The sequence below is a fragment of the Erpetoichthys calabaricus genome, chromosome 12 (genome assembly GCF_900747795.2).
Source record: "Erpetoichthys calabaricus chromosome 12, fErpCal1.3, whole genome shotgun sequence".
NCBI classification, from domain to species: Eukaryota; Metazoa; Chordata; class Cladistia; order Polypteriformes; family Polypteridae; genus Erpetoichthys; species Erpetoichthys calabaricus.
In genome coordinates, this window is record NC_041405.2 from 23,049,094 (window position 1) to 23,068,486 (window position 19,393).

Here is a 19,393-nt window from a genome sequence, read left to right on the forward strand (position 1 = left end):
ATCCGACTCCAGCTGACGAATGGAGGGAGGTGGCCCCTTTTAAGTCTACCCGGACGTGCTCCAGGTGTCTCCTGATGAGCTTCCTGTGGCACTTCCTGGTGTGGCAGAAGTGCCGCATGAGCACCCGGAAGCACTCCAGGTGTCCCTGGTTTTCCTTTCTGAAGTGCTGATGTCCAGGGCTTCTCTGGCAGTGACCACGGGCCCCTATAGGGTTGAGCTTCAGTATATATATATATATATAAAATGTAATGCTGCATACAGTCACATCATGAATACCTTCAAAGCCCTAACATGTTAAGAACAATTCCCAACCAGTGCATTAATGGGAGGTCATAAACCAGAGGGGTTTAGCATGAGAGGATCTCTGGTGGCACTTGCTGGGACAGCCCACTAGTTCCTGCCCTTCCGCCCTGATGAGTACTTAAGAGATTGTCAGAAAGGAAGTCAGCAGTCAGACACGTAGCTAGGGTTTTCAGCACCCGGGGACAACTGAAGATTTTGCGCCCCCTCCTGTTTGCCAAAATGCAATGGGGAAAAGAAAGAAAATTTTAAAATGGCACCCCCTGGATGCTGTGCCCAGGGACACATGTCCCCCCTTGCCCCCCCCCCCCCCAGCTACACCACTTTCAGCAGTCAGTTCTGAACCTGTGCCTGAACAAGATGGAGCTTCCCTAGAAGATGCTCTTTATATTGGAGAAGCATTCGCTTGAGACACTGTGCCCTCCCAATGTTTGGATTTTGACAAAGTTTTCATTTCTTTTGCCTTATGTGTTAAACAGACTAGAGTGGTCACCTATGCTCTATTTTGTTCACTTATTTTTTTTCTTTCTCTCTCTTTCTTTCTTTCTGTATGTGTCTATATATATATATATATATATATATATATATATATATATATATATATATATATATATAGCATAGTTTACTGTCAAATAATGCAAAGAGTACGCAACACGTGTTTCACCCTCATTTGGGCTCATCAGGCGTACACACTCTACTGCACCCCGCTGACGTCCGACGTTCGATTCCCCGAGAGGGGTGCAGTAGAGTGTGTACGCCTGATGAGCCCAAATGAGGGTGAAACACGTGTTGCGTACTCTTTGCATTATTTGACAGTAAACTATGCAACATTCCATGATCTGCTTCTCGCAGCTGAAAGATGGCACTGTGGCAGATGTTTGCCGAATGGCAGGCCAGCCACAAGCGTTACCTGGTATGTAACTACCCACACAATTCAGGTCGTCGAGACTCAGACTACGAATGCAATGAATATATATACAGTATATATATATATATATATATATATACTGCAGTGGGTTGGCACCCTGCCCGGAAATGGTTCCTGCCTTGTGCCCTGTGTTGGCTGGGATTGGCTCCAGCAGACCCCCGTGACCCAGTGTTCGGATTCAGTGGGTTGGAAAATGGATGGATGGATATATATATATATATATGAGGCGGCAGTAGCAACAAGCCAGCAGCTGATTGAGCAAAGAGGAGGTAAAAGAAAACTGTATTTGTTTCCCATTGTATCACCGTTTAAGAGAGGGTTTTGGAGGAACGACCGCGTCTCCATGGGATGCGTTAAGCCCCCCTCTTCACAACACGAGTGGCAGAGATGCGAAGTGGCTGGCATGAAGCACAGGTAAGGGGGTTGGTGAGCAAAGCAAGCAGGAGGTAAGCCCCCTAGTGTTTATATTTTTGTGTCTATATATTGTCACAATAAACAGACACCAGAGTCATGAAAAGATTTGGGGCAGCCCCCCGTGTAATGTCCCCTGGCTGCAAATGGGTAAATTGCTAGCACTGTTGTGCGTAGAATGGAGTCCAAAGCAGAACTGGCTAGGTTAGTCAAATATGGTGACTTTAAAGGCCAGAAAAGGAAGTGAAGTCATCGAGGGTGGAAACGGAAGAGTCCCCTTCCATAAGCTCAGACCCAGATATGACATCATCAAAAGGGCCGGAACCGGAATATAGATATGTGTGTTTATATATAAACCCAAATCCACACCACTGGACCAATCTCTGCCACATCCCTCATTTGATCAGGAGAAGACCACAGGCTATGTCCCAGCCTAAAATTTTAAACCTGAGGGAATCTGTTTTTTTTCTTCTTCTTCTTACTTCAGTTTGAACGACAGTACCACCTGATGGCTCAGAGTAAGTGAAATACAAGAGCCTACTGAAGTCAGACCTGCAGACAAACGGACTAGAGTTTGAAATTACTTACCTGGCCAATGTCAAATGTTGTGTCTAGTGTGTCTGGGTGTGTGCGTGCGTGTGTGTATGTGTGTACAGATATAGACATATACACATATATATATATACGTATACATCAACACATTTTGTCACCCACAGTTCAGAGATGATGCCCATTGAGGTCAACTGACCCTGCCGCTTCCAGTCCAGGAATGATAAAAGCATGGCACTCATGGAAGGGGGTGTCTCATCTGGGTGATGAGATATTTGTGTTGTGGAGCTCTGACCTAAAAGCAAGACATACCTTACAGACCCTTTCAAACCATAGTGAACAAGCAAAGTTTTGCTTTTGGCTTTTTATTGTGCTATCAAACTCTTGCTATTTTCAGTTACTTTAATATTTGAGAAAGGGGGTGGCCCGGTTGGCACGCCAGTGTTTCCTGTTGACTCCTGTCATACCTTCGACTGACGACAATATACAGTATCATATACTGTATAAATAAATATATGTGTGTGTGCATGTGCGTGTGTGTGTGTGTGTGTGTGTTTGCATTGCTTCCATGACTGGCAATTTCATTTGACATTATGACCTCACTTCCTTGCACATAGTACTACGTTCACCTCTGCTCATCAAATTCCTACCCATCTCCGTAAGATGTATGAAATCCAAAGGCATAAAGAATTACATGCTGTGATTAAATAAGTCATTCAATAAGTGGTAAATCATCACACATCCATTCATTTGCTGAAACCACTTTTTCCATTTCAGAGTCCTAAGTTGGCCATGTCCTACTAACATCAGGAAAAACAGCTCTGGGCAGGACACAAGTCCACAGTGGGGCACTTTCATGGAAGGTTCCTTTCTCATTCTTACAGGGCACATTTAGAGACACCTAAATCAGCAGATATGTTTGTCTTTAGTAGATGGGTGGAAAGTTATGTTTTCATTAAAGTACTGTTAAAGTATTAACGTATTATAGAATCTAGAGTGCTGCCTCACAGTAAGGAGATTGTGTGTTCGTGTCCGTGTCCTTCCTGCGTGGAGCTTGCAAAGCACTCTGAGTACTGAGAAAAGCGCTATATAAATGTAAAGAATTATTATTATTATTATTAGAGTCTATTCATTTTATTTTACAGGCTATTCGGTGTGAACTACAAAATGATGAGCTTTATATTTAGTATATGGTTGGTATGGCACAATATAAGTAATATTTAGAGAATCTACAAAAACATTAAATCCATGCTTGTACATTTATGGACTATATCCATAACTTATTAAGCTTTTCGTTTTCAAGGATTATTCCAAAACAAAGACTCACGGGAGGTGTGGCTCTGCTTTTCATTGCCATTGACGCCCACTTTCGCTTGACCGCGCCACCTTCTGTGGCTGCCCTTCTGTTGGGTCCCCTTTGCACCTCCACGCAGGGTGGTGTACAATCCTACTGTGCGCCGCTTGGCCTTCCTGAGGATGTGGCAGACGTACTGGAAGATCTCCTCATAGCAGTCGCCGGGCTCTGCGAAGCTGGCCACTGTGCTCGAGGAGAGGCAGAGGGCACGCTGCTCTTGCATCAGTTGGTGCTCCCGCTGCTTCGTTTCTGAGAACTGAGTGGCGATAACAACAAGGCAGAGGTTGATCATGAAGAAGGAACCCACCTAAAGAGAGGAAGAAAGCAAATTATGGGTAAGTGAAAGAGACATGTCAAACCTAACCTGCTGTCTACAATATGAAGTAGTGTTAAAATAAAATGAAAGTGTTAAATGCTGTATGTGTCACTGTGGTTAAGTATGTAAATGTGCCCTGTGGTAGACTGGCAGCCTGATTTATTTTGCCAGCTAAGTCTTGGCTGCAGAGAGTCCATTTACATGTACACACAAAACTGGGATAAGGTGAGTAACCTGGTTAAGACAGAAACCTGGCTTCTTAAAAACCTTCGTTTACAGGCGCATGTAAACTTCTGAAAATATCCTTTGGCATAACACTCTGATGCCGTGGTGAGGAAGGCAGGCTCTATTGTTGGCATGGAGCTGGAGAGTTTAACATCTGTGGCAGAGCGAAGGGCGCTCAGCAGGCTCCTATCAATTATGGAGAATCCACTGCATCCACTTAATAGTATCATCTCCAGACAGAAGAGCAGCTTCAGCGACAGACTGCTGTCACTGTCCTGCTCCACTGACAGATTGAGGAGATCGTTCCTCCCCCAAACTATGCGACTCTTTAATTCCACCCGGGGGGGTAAACGTTAACATTCAACATTATACATAGTTATTGTCTGTTTTTCTGTTTTTCACCTGCATTGTTATCATTCTTTAATTTAATATTATTTATTGTATCAGTATGCTGCTGCTGAAGAATGTGAATTTCCCATTGGGATTAATAAAGTATCTATCTATCTATCTATCTATCTATCTATCTATCTATCTATCTATCTATCTATCTATCTATCTATCTATCTATCTATCTATCTATCTATCTATCTATCTATCTATCTATCTATCTATAAAAAGGAGTTAAACATCTTTGGCAGCAGCAGCAGCTTCCACCCTGAATCTGAAAACAAGCATGAAGCCTATGAAACATTTTTTACGTTTTACTTGCTGTGCTACCTATCTAAGATGGGTCGAAATTTTAAATATCAAACTAGACCTCGGCATTAATGTTTGCAGTGCACCATGAAAAATACAAACAGTTATACGCCATTTGATATGGAGGATATTGAAAACAGTGATAATGTTTGTGATGCGCCATCTGTTGGAAAGAAAAATAAAGTGCATTTTCTTACAAAAAATGTTTTAATGTACCATGTTTTGGAATGACAGAGACATGACAACCCGAGGGTTACACAGATAGATGTTTATCCTTTTATTAAGTTAGGTAGATATGTTAAGAGCTTCAGATGCTCAGAAGTAAATAACATCCATCCCCTTTTAATATCCTCGACCTGAGCCAATGATGATTGATAGTATGAACACTGGCCGCTGCATCACCTGATTACACTGTTTCAACATATCTATAGCAAATAACTGGATAAAAACTAAACTGACATTTTATTAATAAAGTTTCTGTTATCAGGTTGCATGGTGATCAAATTGTTATTTGTAGCATACTCTTTACTGTTTAGATGTGCAATTGAGCCCTGCAGTGGAGTGCGACAGTGGCACTTGTGCTTCCTGCCTTAATGCCAGTGCTGCTGGGATAATAATGCAGACATATTTACTTCAGTAAAACAAGTCTTGTGTTAGGTTGTTCATTACTTTAAAAAGTAATCAAACTATATAGCGCATATTACATTTTACATGTTCTTGAGATTATGCTGCTGAGCATAATAATAATTTAGATAGAGAGAGAGAGAGAGAGAGAGAGAGTGAGATAGATAGAAATTTTAGGATAGTAGGTAGGATCAGATAGATAGAAGCCCATTTTAATAAACTGTTAGTTTGCTATGCTAGTACAACATAATCCACCACATAACTTTAACTTAACAGGCAATAATAGAAGTTAATATTGCGCATATAACTTTGATTGAGTTTAATGGCTTGTGGGAAAAGAATTTTGTGAAATCTGGCACCTCTGCACCATATAGTTTGGTACCGCGTGCCACAGTGCAGAAGGGCAAACAGAACATTGTGGGGATGAGTGTGGCCTCTTATAATGTTGATGGTCCTGTTTTGGCATCATTTGACTACATAGATAGATAGATAGATAGATAGATAGATAGATAGATAGATAGATAGATAGATAGATAGATAGATAGATAGATAGATAGATAGATAGATAGATAGATAGATAGATAGATAGATAGATAGATAGATAGATAGATAGATAGATAGATAGATAGATAGATTTTGGTATAGTAGGCAGGATTAGATAGATAGATAGATAGATAGATAGATAGATAGATAGATAGATAGATAGATAGATAGATAGATAGATAGATAGATAGATAGATAGATAGATTTTGGTATAGTAGGCAGGATTAGATAGATAGATAGATAGATAGATAGATAAGATAGATAGATAGATAGATAGATAGATAGATAGATAGATAGTAGATAGATAGATAGATAGATAGATAGATAGATGATTCTAGTAGAGTCTATTGATTTTTCTGGTAACCCTCCCAAACAACTTGTGGTTATGGAGGTGGTATCTGATTGTAGTTTTGGAGATCTTCTGACCCTAAGACCCAACTTACATCTATAGTGTTCCAGCTGTGATCCTTGGAGAATCTTTGTCTACTTACTGTGGGGTCAAAATGCAGACATACATCATCTTACAGGCTGATAGTTAACATCACCCACTGTTATAAATTTGTTAATCATTGCACTGAGAGTGGAAATGACCATTTACGACTGTTTAGCTATTTTCTTTTAGCCATTTCTAAGTTTTGTGCAGCTCAATGACCTTCTGTTGCACATCCTTGCTGTGTTCTCGGGTCTTTCCTATTTTGAGCAAATTTGCCCTGTGTGTCACCTCATATTTACAGTCATATGAAAAAGTTTGGGAACCCCTCTCAGCCTACATAATAATTTACACTCCTTTCAACAAAAAAGATAACAGTGGTATGTCTTTCATTTCCTAGGAACATCTGAGTACTGGGGTGTTTTCCGAACAAAGATTTTTAGTGAAGCAGTATTTAGTTTTATGAAATTAAATCAAATGTGAAAAACTGGCTGTGCACAAATGTGGGTTCTCTTGTAATTTTGCTGATTTGAATGCCTGTCAGTGCTCAATGCTGATTACTTGCAACACCAAATTGGTTGGATGAGCTCGTTAAGCATTGAACTTCATAGACAGGTGTGTCCAATCATGAGATATAAAGGGATTTAAGGTGGTCAATTGCAAGTTGTCCTTCCCTTTGACTCTCCTCTGAAGAGTGACAGCATGGGATCCTCAAAGCAACTCTCAAAAGATCTGAAAACAAAGATTGTTGAGTCTCATGGTTTAGGTGAAGGCTACAAAAAGCTATCTCAGAGGTTTAAACTGTCAGTTTCAACTGTCAGGAATGGAATCCGGAAATGGAAGGCCACAGGCACAGTTGCTGTTAAATCCAGCAGGTCTGGCAGGCCAAGAAAAATACAGGAGCGGCATATGCGCAGGATTGTGAGAATGGTGACAGACAACCCACAGATCACCTCCAAAGACCTGCAAGAACATCTTGCTGCAGATGGTGTATCTGTACATCATTCTACAATTCAGCGCAATTTGCACAAAGAACATCTGTATGGCAGGGTGATGAGAAAGAAGCCCTTTCTGCACTCACGCCACAAACAGAGTCGCTTGTTGTATGCAAATGCTCATTTAGACAAGTCAGATTCATTTTGGAACAAAGTGCTTTGGACTGATGAGACAAAAATTGAGTTATTTGGTCAAACAAAAAGAGCTTTGCATGGTGGAAGAAGAACACCGCATTCCAAGATAAACACCTGCTACCTACTGTCAAATTTGGTGGAGGTTCCATCATGCTGTGGGGCTGTGTAGCTAGTTCAGGGACTGGGGCCCTTGTTAAAGTCGAGGGTCGGATGAATTCAACCTAATATCAACAAATTCTTTACGATAATGTTCACAAAGTTGAAGTTACACAGGGGTTGGATATTCCAACAAGACAATGACCCAAAACACAGCTCGAAGGGGGAGAAGTACAATGTTCTGGAATGGCCGTCACAGTCCCCTGACTTGAATATCATCAAAAATCTATGGGATGATTTGAAGCAGGCTGTCTGTGCTCAGCAGCCATCAAATTTAACTGAACTGGAGAGATTTTGTATGGAAGAATGGTCAGAAATACCTCCATCCAGAATCCAGAAACTCATCAAAGGCTATAGGAGGTGTCTAGAGGCTGTTAGATTTTAGAAAAATGAGGCTCAACTAAGTATTGATGTCATATCTCTGTTGGGGTGCCCAAAGTTATGCACCTGCCTAATTTTGTTATGATGCTGTAGAAAAGATGCTATATAGGCGCCTGACCCGGCACAGAACGACACAGAGGCACGTTATAAACCAAGGACTTTTTATTTTCTTCTTCACTTGTGGGCGCATGTCTTCCCCGTGACCCACAGGCAATACACAGTCCCTCAAGCACTCTTCTCCATACAACAACAACAACACTCTTTTTCTCCTCTCCCACCACTCCTCCGCAAGCGTAGTCCTCCTCCTCCCGACCTTGGCTCTCTGAGTGGTGGTGGCTGGCCCTTTTTATACCCCACCCGGAAGCGTTCCAGGTGCTTGATCACCTGGTCCTAATTGCATTTCCGGGTGGGGCTGAAGATTCGACCAGCCGGGCTGCAGACTCCATGCAGCTCCCCCTAGCGGCCATCCGAGCCCCCCAACCAGGCTGTGGAGGACTCCATCTCCCATGGAGCCATGCACCAGCTTGGGGAATCATCGTCCACCAGGGAGGCTGCCACCAAGCGTCCCAGGGGAGGTATTGAAGTGTCCATGGCTGCTCCCCCGGAACATATGCAGCAGGGGCATCCCTGCCAGGCATGGGAGCCAGCTGTCCTTCACAATGCATATTGCATATTTCCTGTTAATCCAATAAACTTAATGTCACTGCTGAAATACTACTGTTCTTTAAGGCATGTCATATATTAAAAGGAGAATCTGTATTGGCAATCGGTTCCTCAGACGTAAGACTACCTGGACTCAGGCTGGAGATGTGAGAACTTCACCTTGAAGTAAAAGCTTCACAGTCTACTCTGTATATGTGTGTGTTTCTTCTCTCACCTCCCAACACAAACATCTTGTAAATTTTCCCCACCACGTAAAGTGTTGCCTCACCCATTGGGACTCCACATTAAAGAGATATTTAAAATGGCTGAGAATGATTTCTTAACAGAGGAATGGTGTTGAAGAGAATTAAAATAAATGGGAATAAATGAGGTTGCAAACCACTGTGGTAAAGTTGTAAAGCACGGGAAATGTGCCGGGGTTTGTCGCCATGCTAAATCCTGGATAATCTCAGGCCGCAAGAAGAGGCTTGTCTTGGATTCGGTGCTCAATACTTCAATCAGAGGCCCTCATACATTTAAATGACACGCTGATTTTCATTTGCTTTGAAGCGACAGAAAACAGAAGAGCAGCCCTGTGAAATGCAGCTTTTCAAACGATTAGTACACCTGCATCTAATCCTCGCCGGCTTTCATCAGAGCGCAGCTCACTTCTCTCCTTTCAGACACCTCATTTGTTTTTTTTTATTTATTTATTTATTTTTTCCCCCATGGAAAGTGATCAAACACGGACGTTTGATTTTAATCCTATGTCTGCACCCTGGCCACTATATTAATGGTGGAAAAAAAAGATAGACTTCATCTATGCCCATCAATATGGTGAAATTTGCGGAGAGCCTGGGTACTCTCTGAGCCAACCTCATCAGTCATTCTTCTATACTTTGGCCACCCATAATATTTCTGAAATCTGCAATAACACTATAAATTTTGTTTGTGATTTTATAGCTTTTTTTTTTTTGCTTGCCAGGTGCATGGCATTTGGTGTGTGGATCTCATCTCATTAATGTTTGATGGGCAAACTGGCAGATGGCCTCTCATCTGGTATTCGTGGGTGCTAATTATAATTAGGCTCACCCAAAAAAAAAAACCACACAAATCTATATTTATTTGTTTTCCGCTTAGCCCTGATGAATTACAGAGCTTTTCAGATATGTAAATCATTCAAAAACATAACAAAAAATTCACAGTTGTAGGGGACCTGTGCCTACCCTGGCAGCATCATCGCCGGGTGGGATGCCAGTCCAATGCAGGGTGAAGCCACAACAGGCCAATTCTGCATTGCTAAAAAATAAATGTGACACACACAGTAAGATAAAACTGTCACACAGACACCGGGAGAGCAACATGCAGATGTCACACAGATAGTGAACAGCCTGGGATTTGAACCTGTGTTCCTGGAGCATAGAGGAACCAACACAAACACCACGTCACCCGCAGCCAAACAGTTTTTTATTAAAAGACAACATTGTTACTTACTTTTTCCAGGGAGTATCACTTTATTATTTTCTCCCAACAGATATCTTTTGCGTAAAAGAGACTACTTCAATGTAAAATAAAAAAAATCTGCCAGATTGAGGAGGACAAGATTTGAAGAGCAATTTTTGTTTATTCAGCAAAAACCACCTTTTGCTGGATTAAAGAACCAAATATAAGATCAACTACACAAACGCACACAGCTTTTTTATTTTCCTTGAAATGCAGCCTAGTTTGAAAGTAGAAATTAATGACTACACAGGAGACACGCTGGAAACCTTCTGTTTCCACTGATCTACCTACAGTGTTGGAGAGCTCATTTTTTTTCTTTTTTCAAATTCTTTTCATTTGTTTACAATTTGCAGTATATAGGCTTTCTATCTGTCTAGAGAAAGGTGTTTGGAAAGGAAAGTTACACTGATGCATCCATCCAGCTATCCAATCCTGCCTACTATACTAAAAATCATCTTTCTCTCTCTAAGGCACGGGTGTCGAACTCCTGGGGCCTGGAGGGCTGCAGTGGCTGCTGGTTTTCATTCTAACCCTTTTCCTAATCAGTGATCAGTTTTCACTGCTAATTAACTCCTTTTCCCTTCATATTAATAGCCCTGTTTTTAAGGCTTCAGTCCTCTGAATTCAGTCACTTCTTCATTAAATGGCAGCCAAACAGAAATGAGATGTGAAACGAGCCAACAGATGACCAGCTAAACTGGGATTTCAAACTCCTGCCAATTTCGCTCCAACCAGTTCCTTAATGAGAAGCCAATTCTTGCTGTTAATTAAACCAGTCACTTAATTCCACAGCTTGTTGCTACTCTCATTCTGCCACAGCAGACATTTCCAAAACTGTTGATTTTCTTTTTTTTTCTAAGAACACCGTCAAGATGTTTTGGTGACCTCAGAGATCAGCCTTACTGAGACCTTCACCTTTCTTTATGCTCAAATAATGTGGTTAGCTGGTGATGTGCCAGCTTCTTTTGTGTCTCATTATTGTTTGGCTCCTCATTAAGGAAAAAGAAAGAACTAAGGGGTCTGAGTCAAGTAAATTAAAACAAAGGAAAAAGAAGTTAATTATCAGCAAAAACTGGTCACTAATGAAGAAGATGGCTAGATTTGTTCCCGCCTTGTGCCCTGTGTTGGCTGGGATTGGCCCCAGCAGACCCCTGTGACCCTGTGTTGGGATATAGCGGGTTGGACGATGACTGATATTATATTATATTATATTATATTATATTATATTATATTATATTATATTATATGGGTGGCACGGTGGCTGCTGCCTCGCAGTTAGGAGACCTGGGTTCGCTTCCCGGGTCCTCCCTGCGTGGAGTTTGCATGTTCTCCCCGTGTCTGCGTGGGTTTCCTCCGGGCGCTCCGGTTTCCTCCCACAGTCCAAAGACATGCAGGTTAGGTGGATTGGCGATTCTAAATTGGCCCTAGTGTGTGCTTGGTGTGTGGGTGTGTTTGTGTTTGTCCTGCGGTGGGTTGGCACCCTGCCCGGGATTGGTTCCTGCCTTGTGCCCTGTGTTGGCTGGGATTGGCTCCAGCAGACCCCCGTGACCCTGTGTTCGGATTCAGTGGGTTGGAAAATGGATGGATGGATTATATTATATTATATTATATTATATTATATTATATTATATTATATTATATTATATTATATATAAATCTGACGTCTGTCTGTCTGTCCGCTTTTCACGAGAAAACTACTTAATGGATTTTTTTATAATTTGCTTTAACATTCCGGTTGATTTTGCGACTTCTCTCATCTCACTAAGAATCACACTTCGCTTGCAGGAGTGATATATTCATGCTAATCCGAGTCAGAAGCTGCAGGCCAAGGGGAGGTGGAAGCATGATGTCAGGAGTGGGGAGTCGGACAGGGTCCTCCTCACTGTCCTGTTTCACTACTACGTAAGTGGAACCGCAGGGGACAGCTAGTTATATTATATTATATGCAGAGATAAACATGCTGTCTCAATTATCCTGAGTTCAAAGTCATGTAGTCTATCTATCTATCTATCTATCTATCTATCTATCTATCTATCTATCTATCTATCTATCTATCTATCTATCTATCTATCTATCTATCTATCTATCTAATCCTGCCTACTATACCAAAATCTATCTATCTATCTATCTATCTATCTATCTATCTATCTATCTATCTATCTATCTATCTATCTATCTATCTATCTATCTATCTATCTATCTATCTATCTATCTATCTATCTATCTATCTATCTATCTAATCCTGCCTACTAGGCTAAAATCTATCTATCTATCTATCTATCTATCTATCTATCTATCTATCTATCTATCTATCTATCTATCTATCTATCTATCTATCTATCTATCTATCTATCTATCTATCTATCTATCTATCTATCTATCTATCTATCTATCTATCTATCTATCTATGTAGTCAAATGGTGCCAAAACAGGACCATCAACATTATCAGAGGCCACACTCATCCCCACAATGTTCTGTTTGCCCTTCTGCACTGTGGCACGCGGTACCAAACTATATGGTGCAGAGGTGCCAGATTTCATAAAATTCTTTTCCCACAAGCCATTAAACTCAATCAAAGTTATATGCGCAATATTAACTTCTATTATTGCCTGTTAAGTTAAAGTTATGTGGTGGATTATGTTGTACTAGCATAGCAAACTAACGGTTTATTAAAATGGGCTTAAATGGTACAATGGTAAGTTCGTCTGTTTCAAACACATCCTGCATTTCCGAACCTCTCTTCACTGGCTATGCCTTACATTTCTTGTTCTTTGTGCTTCTTCATCAGCCATTCCAGCCCTCTTTGTAGACACCGGACAACATTATGCACAGACGTACCTGGCATGGTTTACTTACTGTCTTACACTGGCCACTTGCCCTCTTGTGTATGCCGGATGACATAATGCCCAGGCAAGGGATGGACGCTAGATGTACAGACATCTTTATATATTATATAAACAGAGATTGTAGGGTGGATGTATTGTGGTCATGCAAGTGGAACATGAGCATGCAAGAGGAAAAATAAATATTAATTCGAAAATCAATGTCAGTTAAAAAAAACAAAGAATAAACAAAAAAGCAAAAAAAGCATTTGATGGCACAATACGGCAAAACTAAAGGTTCTCTTTTCTTCTCTTTTCAGTTTCTCAGAATTTCCGTGCTGCTGTTCGCTCTGATAAACATGTGACTCCTTCTTCCGGCGAGCTCTGGGTTTATGGGGTGTTGACCAGAAGGGGCGGAGTCAGATGCCCTCACTGGGAGGGAAAAGGAGATGTTATGGCTAGCAATTGCGCCTCCTCTCGCCTCGGAGGGGAAGTTATGTATCTTGGATGAGCCCTGAAGGTGATCCTCTGACACGCACATGTGACAATACGTTGTTTATTTTTGTATATTTTCGTTTTAATTATTTGTTTGCCATAATTCGGCTGGGTGGTGTAATTTTGCTCTGCTGTGCACTGCTGTGTGTGGTTTCAAATGACAAAGTTAAACTTGAACCTATTTTTCCATCTACACATATCTTGGGATTGGGTTGAACTGGGTTTGAACATCTTTCGTTGTGTTACTTAGCAATTTGAATCTGTACCTTTAGTATTTATTAAAATTCATCTCATATAAGACAAACATACTCTACAGCACCTAAAGGCAAGAATGCACCTTTCAATTTTTCTTTATTTATGATCTGCAATTTGGCAAAGTACCATAGTGCAGTGAAATGTTGTAAATTAGAATAACAGTTGATCTAAAACAACACATATGGAGATAAATTAGCTCACATATTTGACAGCATACTTAAAGGAACAGATTAAAATCACTTAGCCCAGATGTCATGAAGACAAATACATTTTTAACAGGCATCAAAAAGCCCAGGCACTACTGCAGCTATTAATTTGATGAAGTATGTGGGAAATGTGAGACAAACACTCTTCCAAATTTTATGTGTTCAATTCTAGGATACGGGGACCAGAAACACGAGCCTGACAGCATCGGGCAAATATCGTGTATGAGGTGCCAGTCCACTGGGCATACAGACAATCACACATTTCTGTGTGAATCTGGAGTCACCAACCAGTCTAACCTGCAAGTCTTTGGAATATTTTAGGGGCACTGACCACTGCAACAGTATGTCAACCAGCTACGAGAAACACCCAAGCAGGATACTGGGAGCGGCTTCAACTATGATAGATGACAGCAAACACACATTGGATCTGTTGATGACTGCAGCTAAACTCATACATGTTGATGCAGACCACTTAAATTAACAATACTGTATGTACTCGCATATAAGTCGGGTCTTGAAACCCAAACAATCGATCATAAAATCAGATCCCAACTTGTACACCCATTCAAAAATGCAACACTTAACTTTTTTACATCTTCTTGCTTCCTCCAATCTCGCATCAGTTTCTCAGACACATCGAATTTTGTTGCAGCAGCAGAGTTACGAATTTCTTTCGCTACTTCAACGACCTTTAATTTAAAACCAGTTTCATATTTTCTTCTGATCGAGCGCTCCATCGTAGATAAGGGATGCTCTTATAATAAAGGTGTATGAATGAGGGTGTGAGACACAAAAAGCACAAAACAGTGCAAACGTCGCTTCAGAATAGTTTGTGTATTACCGTGTGGTCACGTAGGTACAATACATAGAAAAAAAAAGGCAGTGTACTCTGTGGTTACTCTCTCAGGTGGGCGTTAGCATATTATAATCTCTTGGACCAATAGTGTCAGTTTTCCGCATTCGAATTAGACTAGAAGTCCATCGAGGCTCCACCCGCATAGTAGTGAAACATGGCAAACTTTAAAAATCAATAAAAAAAAATGTAATCATTAATACTGAAAAGAATTTATATTGATAGCTTTTGTATCCGAGGGCCTCTTGATATACAATATTTTTGGTTTTGTTATCAGGGGCTAGAATGTAGCTGTGATCTCTTTTCCAAAAAATGTAAAAAGTTGGCAAGGTATCTCTGGTACGCTCTAAACGTCAGTCGTTGGCACTGTATCTGATCGCGTTCAGCTCTGACGGGAGATCGTCCCCAACGTGGGGAGAAGAGCATGTGGCCGTGATATCTCTGCCAATGAACAGGTACCCTCTAAAATACATTTAGCTCTTCTCTCTCTCTCAAAAACGTCAAACGTTACTCTTTAACAATCTCTAGATGATAATGTCTGCTGAATAAATAGATATTACTAGCTAAGTGGAGGCAAGGTATGCTCCAACACGTGGCGAGAGGTGAAGCGACTTGAACAGAGGCTGGCGCATAAGTGAGGAGGACCCTGCCTGGATCCCTACTCCTGAGGTCCCGCCTCCCTCTCCCCTCGGCCTGCAGCCTCTCTCTCGTATTTGTGCGAATAAATCGGTGCAACCGAACTATGATACTTAGTGCGATGAAAGAAGTCGCAAAATCAACCGGAATGTTCAAGCAAATTATAGAAAAAAAATCCAAGCTAAATCTGATAAGTAGTTCTCTCATGAAAAGCGGACAGAGAGACATTGGATTTTATATATATATACTAGCTGTGTAAGCCCATGCTGTAAAAAGCCTGGGGTCCTAGAAACTATTGAAATCATCAGAAAAGTGTAGCGATGTCAGGTAACTGAAGGAACTACTCTGGGCATCTCTGGGTTATGTTTTGCTGACATGCTTGCATCGCTTGTGTATTAGCGGCTAAGTGACTTTTTCTATCTTCGGAGGTTTTCTTTTTGTTGACCTTCTCACCTCGCTTGTGTATTAGCAGCAGGAGGAAAAGTAAAAGGGATACCGTTTTGCCCATGTGCTCGCCTCGCTTGTGTATTAGTGGCTAAGCGAGGGTCTCTTTCTTTGGAGGTTTTGTTTTGCCAACGTGCTGGCCTCGCTTTTGTGTTAGCGGCTAAGCAAGTGTCTCTTTCTTCAGAGGTTTCGTTTTGCCGACGTGCTCACCACACTTCTGTATTAGTGGCTAAGCGAGGGTCTCTTTCTTCGGAGGTTTTGTTTTGCCGACGTGCTCACCACACTTCTGTATTAGCGGCTAAGCGAGGGTCTCCTTCTTTGGAGGTTTCGTTTTGCCGACGTGCTCACCACACTTCTGTATTAGTGGCTAAGCGAGTGTCTCTTTCTTCGGAGTTTTCGTTTTGCCGACGTGCTCACCACACTTCTGTATTAGCGGCTAAGCGAGGGTCTCTTTCTTCGGAGGTTTCGTTTTGCCGACGTGCTCACCACACTTCTGTATTAGCGGCTAAGCGAGGGTCTCTTTCTTCGGAGGTTTCGTTTTGCCGACGTGCTCACCACACTTCTGTATTAGCGGCTAAGCGAGGGTCTCTTTCTTCGGAGGTTTCGTTTTGCCGACGTGCTCACCACACTTCTGTATTAGCGGCTAAGCGAGGGTCTCTTTCTTCGGAGGTTTTGTTTTGCCGACGTGCTCACCACACTTCTGTATTAGCGGCTAAGCGAGGGTCTCTTTCTTCGGAGGTTTCGTTTTGCCGACGTGCTCACCACACTTCTGTATTAGCGACTAAGCGAGGGTCTCTTTCTTCGGAGGTTTCGTTTTGCCGACGTGCTCACCACACTTCTGTATTAGCGACTAAGCGAGGGTCTCTTTCTTCGGAGGTTTAGTTTTGCCGACGTGCTCACCACACTTCTGTATTAGTGGCTAAGCGAGTGTCTCTTTCTTCGGAGGTTTCGTTTTGCCGACATGCTCGCCTCACTTGTGTATCCTCAGAGGTGGAGACCTTACCCCCGACTCTACCTCTCACTTCCAGGCTGGACAGACAGACGCACACACTTCCACGCGTAGACGTTTATATATAAGAAGAGATTTAGGTATTGCTGGGGAGCAGACTGTAAACTGCACAAATGGATGAAGTTGTGCTTATTTTTTTTTCCACACAACTGTTGGATTTGTACTCCCATCTCCCAGCAGCACATGCTTAATTATTTTGGCCGCCCTCCATCTCCCCACCCAGCCAGCAAGGTGAGTGGGAGGCTGTCTTTGGGGATGTTCTGGACCGTCTCCATCTCCCGACCCACTCAATATGGTGTGTATACGTTTTATCCTTAAGAAGGACTTGGATTCTGTCCATCTCCCTGCCTTCCATTATGGTGTTGCGCATGTTTCTCTAAGACAACTCCAGCTTCTGAGCTCTCGGCAGGAGACAGAGAAGCTGTAGGTGAGTAAAATGAAGCAGTTGGGAGTTTGGGGGGTTGGGGGGGAGGGGTGGACAGCGTTCAGGAAAGGCTCACATTTACAGATCAGGGAGACATGATCTATATGTTTTAGGTTTCGCTTTGGCAGGGATCAGATCCCGTCAGTTGAGCATAGTTAAGCATTTAATTATCTAATAGCTTCTTTTCATTAATCATAACGCTTAACTGAGAGGCTGTCATTTCACAGCAGCGATAGCTTCTTTCCCCTTTAATCTAGGCCTGCTGAATATACCACCTGATCATATCTCTAGAGTGACATTAATCTATCATATCGCGGTTTGGAAAAAAAAAAAAAGAGAGAGTGACATTAATGCAGAGGTGCAAGTCACCCTTGAGCTGCTGGTGCCACCCTGTTCCTCTGCAGCCTTGATTGGCAATGTCTTCCTCTGGGCTTTAATTGATGTCTCTACCTGGGTATGAATTATAACCCTTACAGCCAAGGTGAGATGGCCTACCGATGTCAAATGCCAACATACACAAATGGAAAAGCAACTTGCTGTGGCCAGTTGGTTCAAAGGTTTCTAACAGACAGTGTGCACCTTCGACTGCTGAAGTTAATTAAGAAAAATTTCAATGCCTTCAGAAAGAGAACAGACGGAGTCATTCTAAAGCAGATCAGCATGCAGAGTATATGGCATTAGTTAAAATTAATGTCCTCATGTTCCCCCTGTTTAACATTCCAAGCGGTAAGCACAGAGTCACACATAGAAGGTAAGTATAGTGTGACTTGTCAAACTCTGGGGCACCGCTTTCAGATTACAAGGAGGTGAGGGGGGCCTGACAGAGCCCCTCATGAATTGCTTCGAGTGAGAGGAGAGTATAGTAGAGAAGAGGGGAGGTGAGGGAGTTTCAATGAGGATGCAATCATTTGAAAAGTGAGCTAGAAAAGAATGAAAACAGGGAGCCATTGAACTCACAAAGTATATTTAAGTAGAGATAACACAAAAAGTGTTTAGCAACTGGGAGTTGATAAAACACATTTAATAATTCTTTCTCACTACTCAAAGCGCTCAGCAATTGCAGGTTAAGGGCCTTGCTCGAGGGCCCAACAGAGCAGAGTCCCTTTTTGGCATTTACGGGATTTGAACCGGCAACCTTCCGATTGTCAGTGCAGATCCCTAGACTCAGAGCCACCACTCCTTCTGGTTTAGGTTTAAATGAACGTCCCTGCAGCCAAAGATCTGATAAAAGTCATTTTCTAACCCGCATAGCCCTGAACACGGTCACAGTGGGTGCTGGAGTCTATCCCAGTTACCACAGGGCAAAAGTCAGGAACAAACTCTGGACAGGGTGCCAGTCCATCATAGGGCAAACGCACACTCTGGGTTTTGCCAATTCACCTAACCTGTATTTCTTTAGACTGTGGGAGGGAAGAACATGCAAACTCCACGCAGGGAGGACCCTGGACACAAACCCCCGGTCTCTTTATTACCACTGCACCACCATTCCACCCTTCGTACAGAACAAATTACAATAAAACATTCAGTCAGTCAGTCATTTTCTAACCCGCTTAGCCCTGAGTAGGGTCACGGTGGGTGCTGGAGCCTATCTCAGCTACCACAATGTACAAGTCAGGAACAAACCCTGGACAGGGTGCCAGTCCATCATAGGGCAAACACACACTCACCTAACCAATTCACCTAACCTGTATGTCTTTCGACTTTGGGAGGCGAGAACATGCAAACTCCACGTAGGGAAGACCCTGGACACAAACCCCCGGTCTCTTTACTACCACCCTTCGTACAGAATGAATTAAAATGAAAGTCAAATTAACTGCCAGAGTGGTGTCAGATGGTATTAAAAGAATGAGTGTTATCCCAAAAGGATGCCCAGGAACTTGGCAAATGGAAGATAAAGGTTTGGGAACACCAGGAGATGGCCATTAAAGCGGTGAGGGCAATGTTTTTTGAATAATTCTTATATAGTTGGAAGCACAATTTCTTAATTATATCCAGAAAGGATTTCAAAATTGAAACAATGATATATTTAACTAAATACTGAATTAATTAAATAAATTAGG

At 42.1% G+C, this 19,393-nt stretch overlaps 1 protein-coding gene across 2 annotated transcripts in view; it reads right to left on the bottom strand.

Annotated features, from left to right (window-relative positions):
• cacna1ia (calcium voltage-gated channel subunit alpha1 Ia) overlaps positions 1 to 19,393 on the bottom strand; it is an 856,996-nt gene that overhangs the window by 234,773 nt on the left and 602,830 nt on the right. For both annotated transcript variants that reach the window (XM_051935123.1, XM_051935122.1), the window contains exon 9: positions 3,516 to 3,849. In XM_051935123.1, the coding sequence (XP_051791083.1) occupies positions 3,516 to 3,849 (334 nt within the window). The remainder of the gene's footprint in view (positions 1 to 3,515; positions 3,850 to 19,393) is intronic.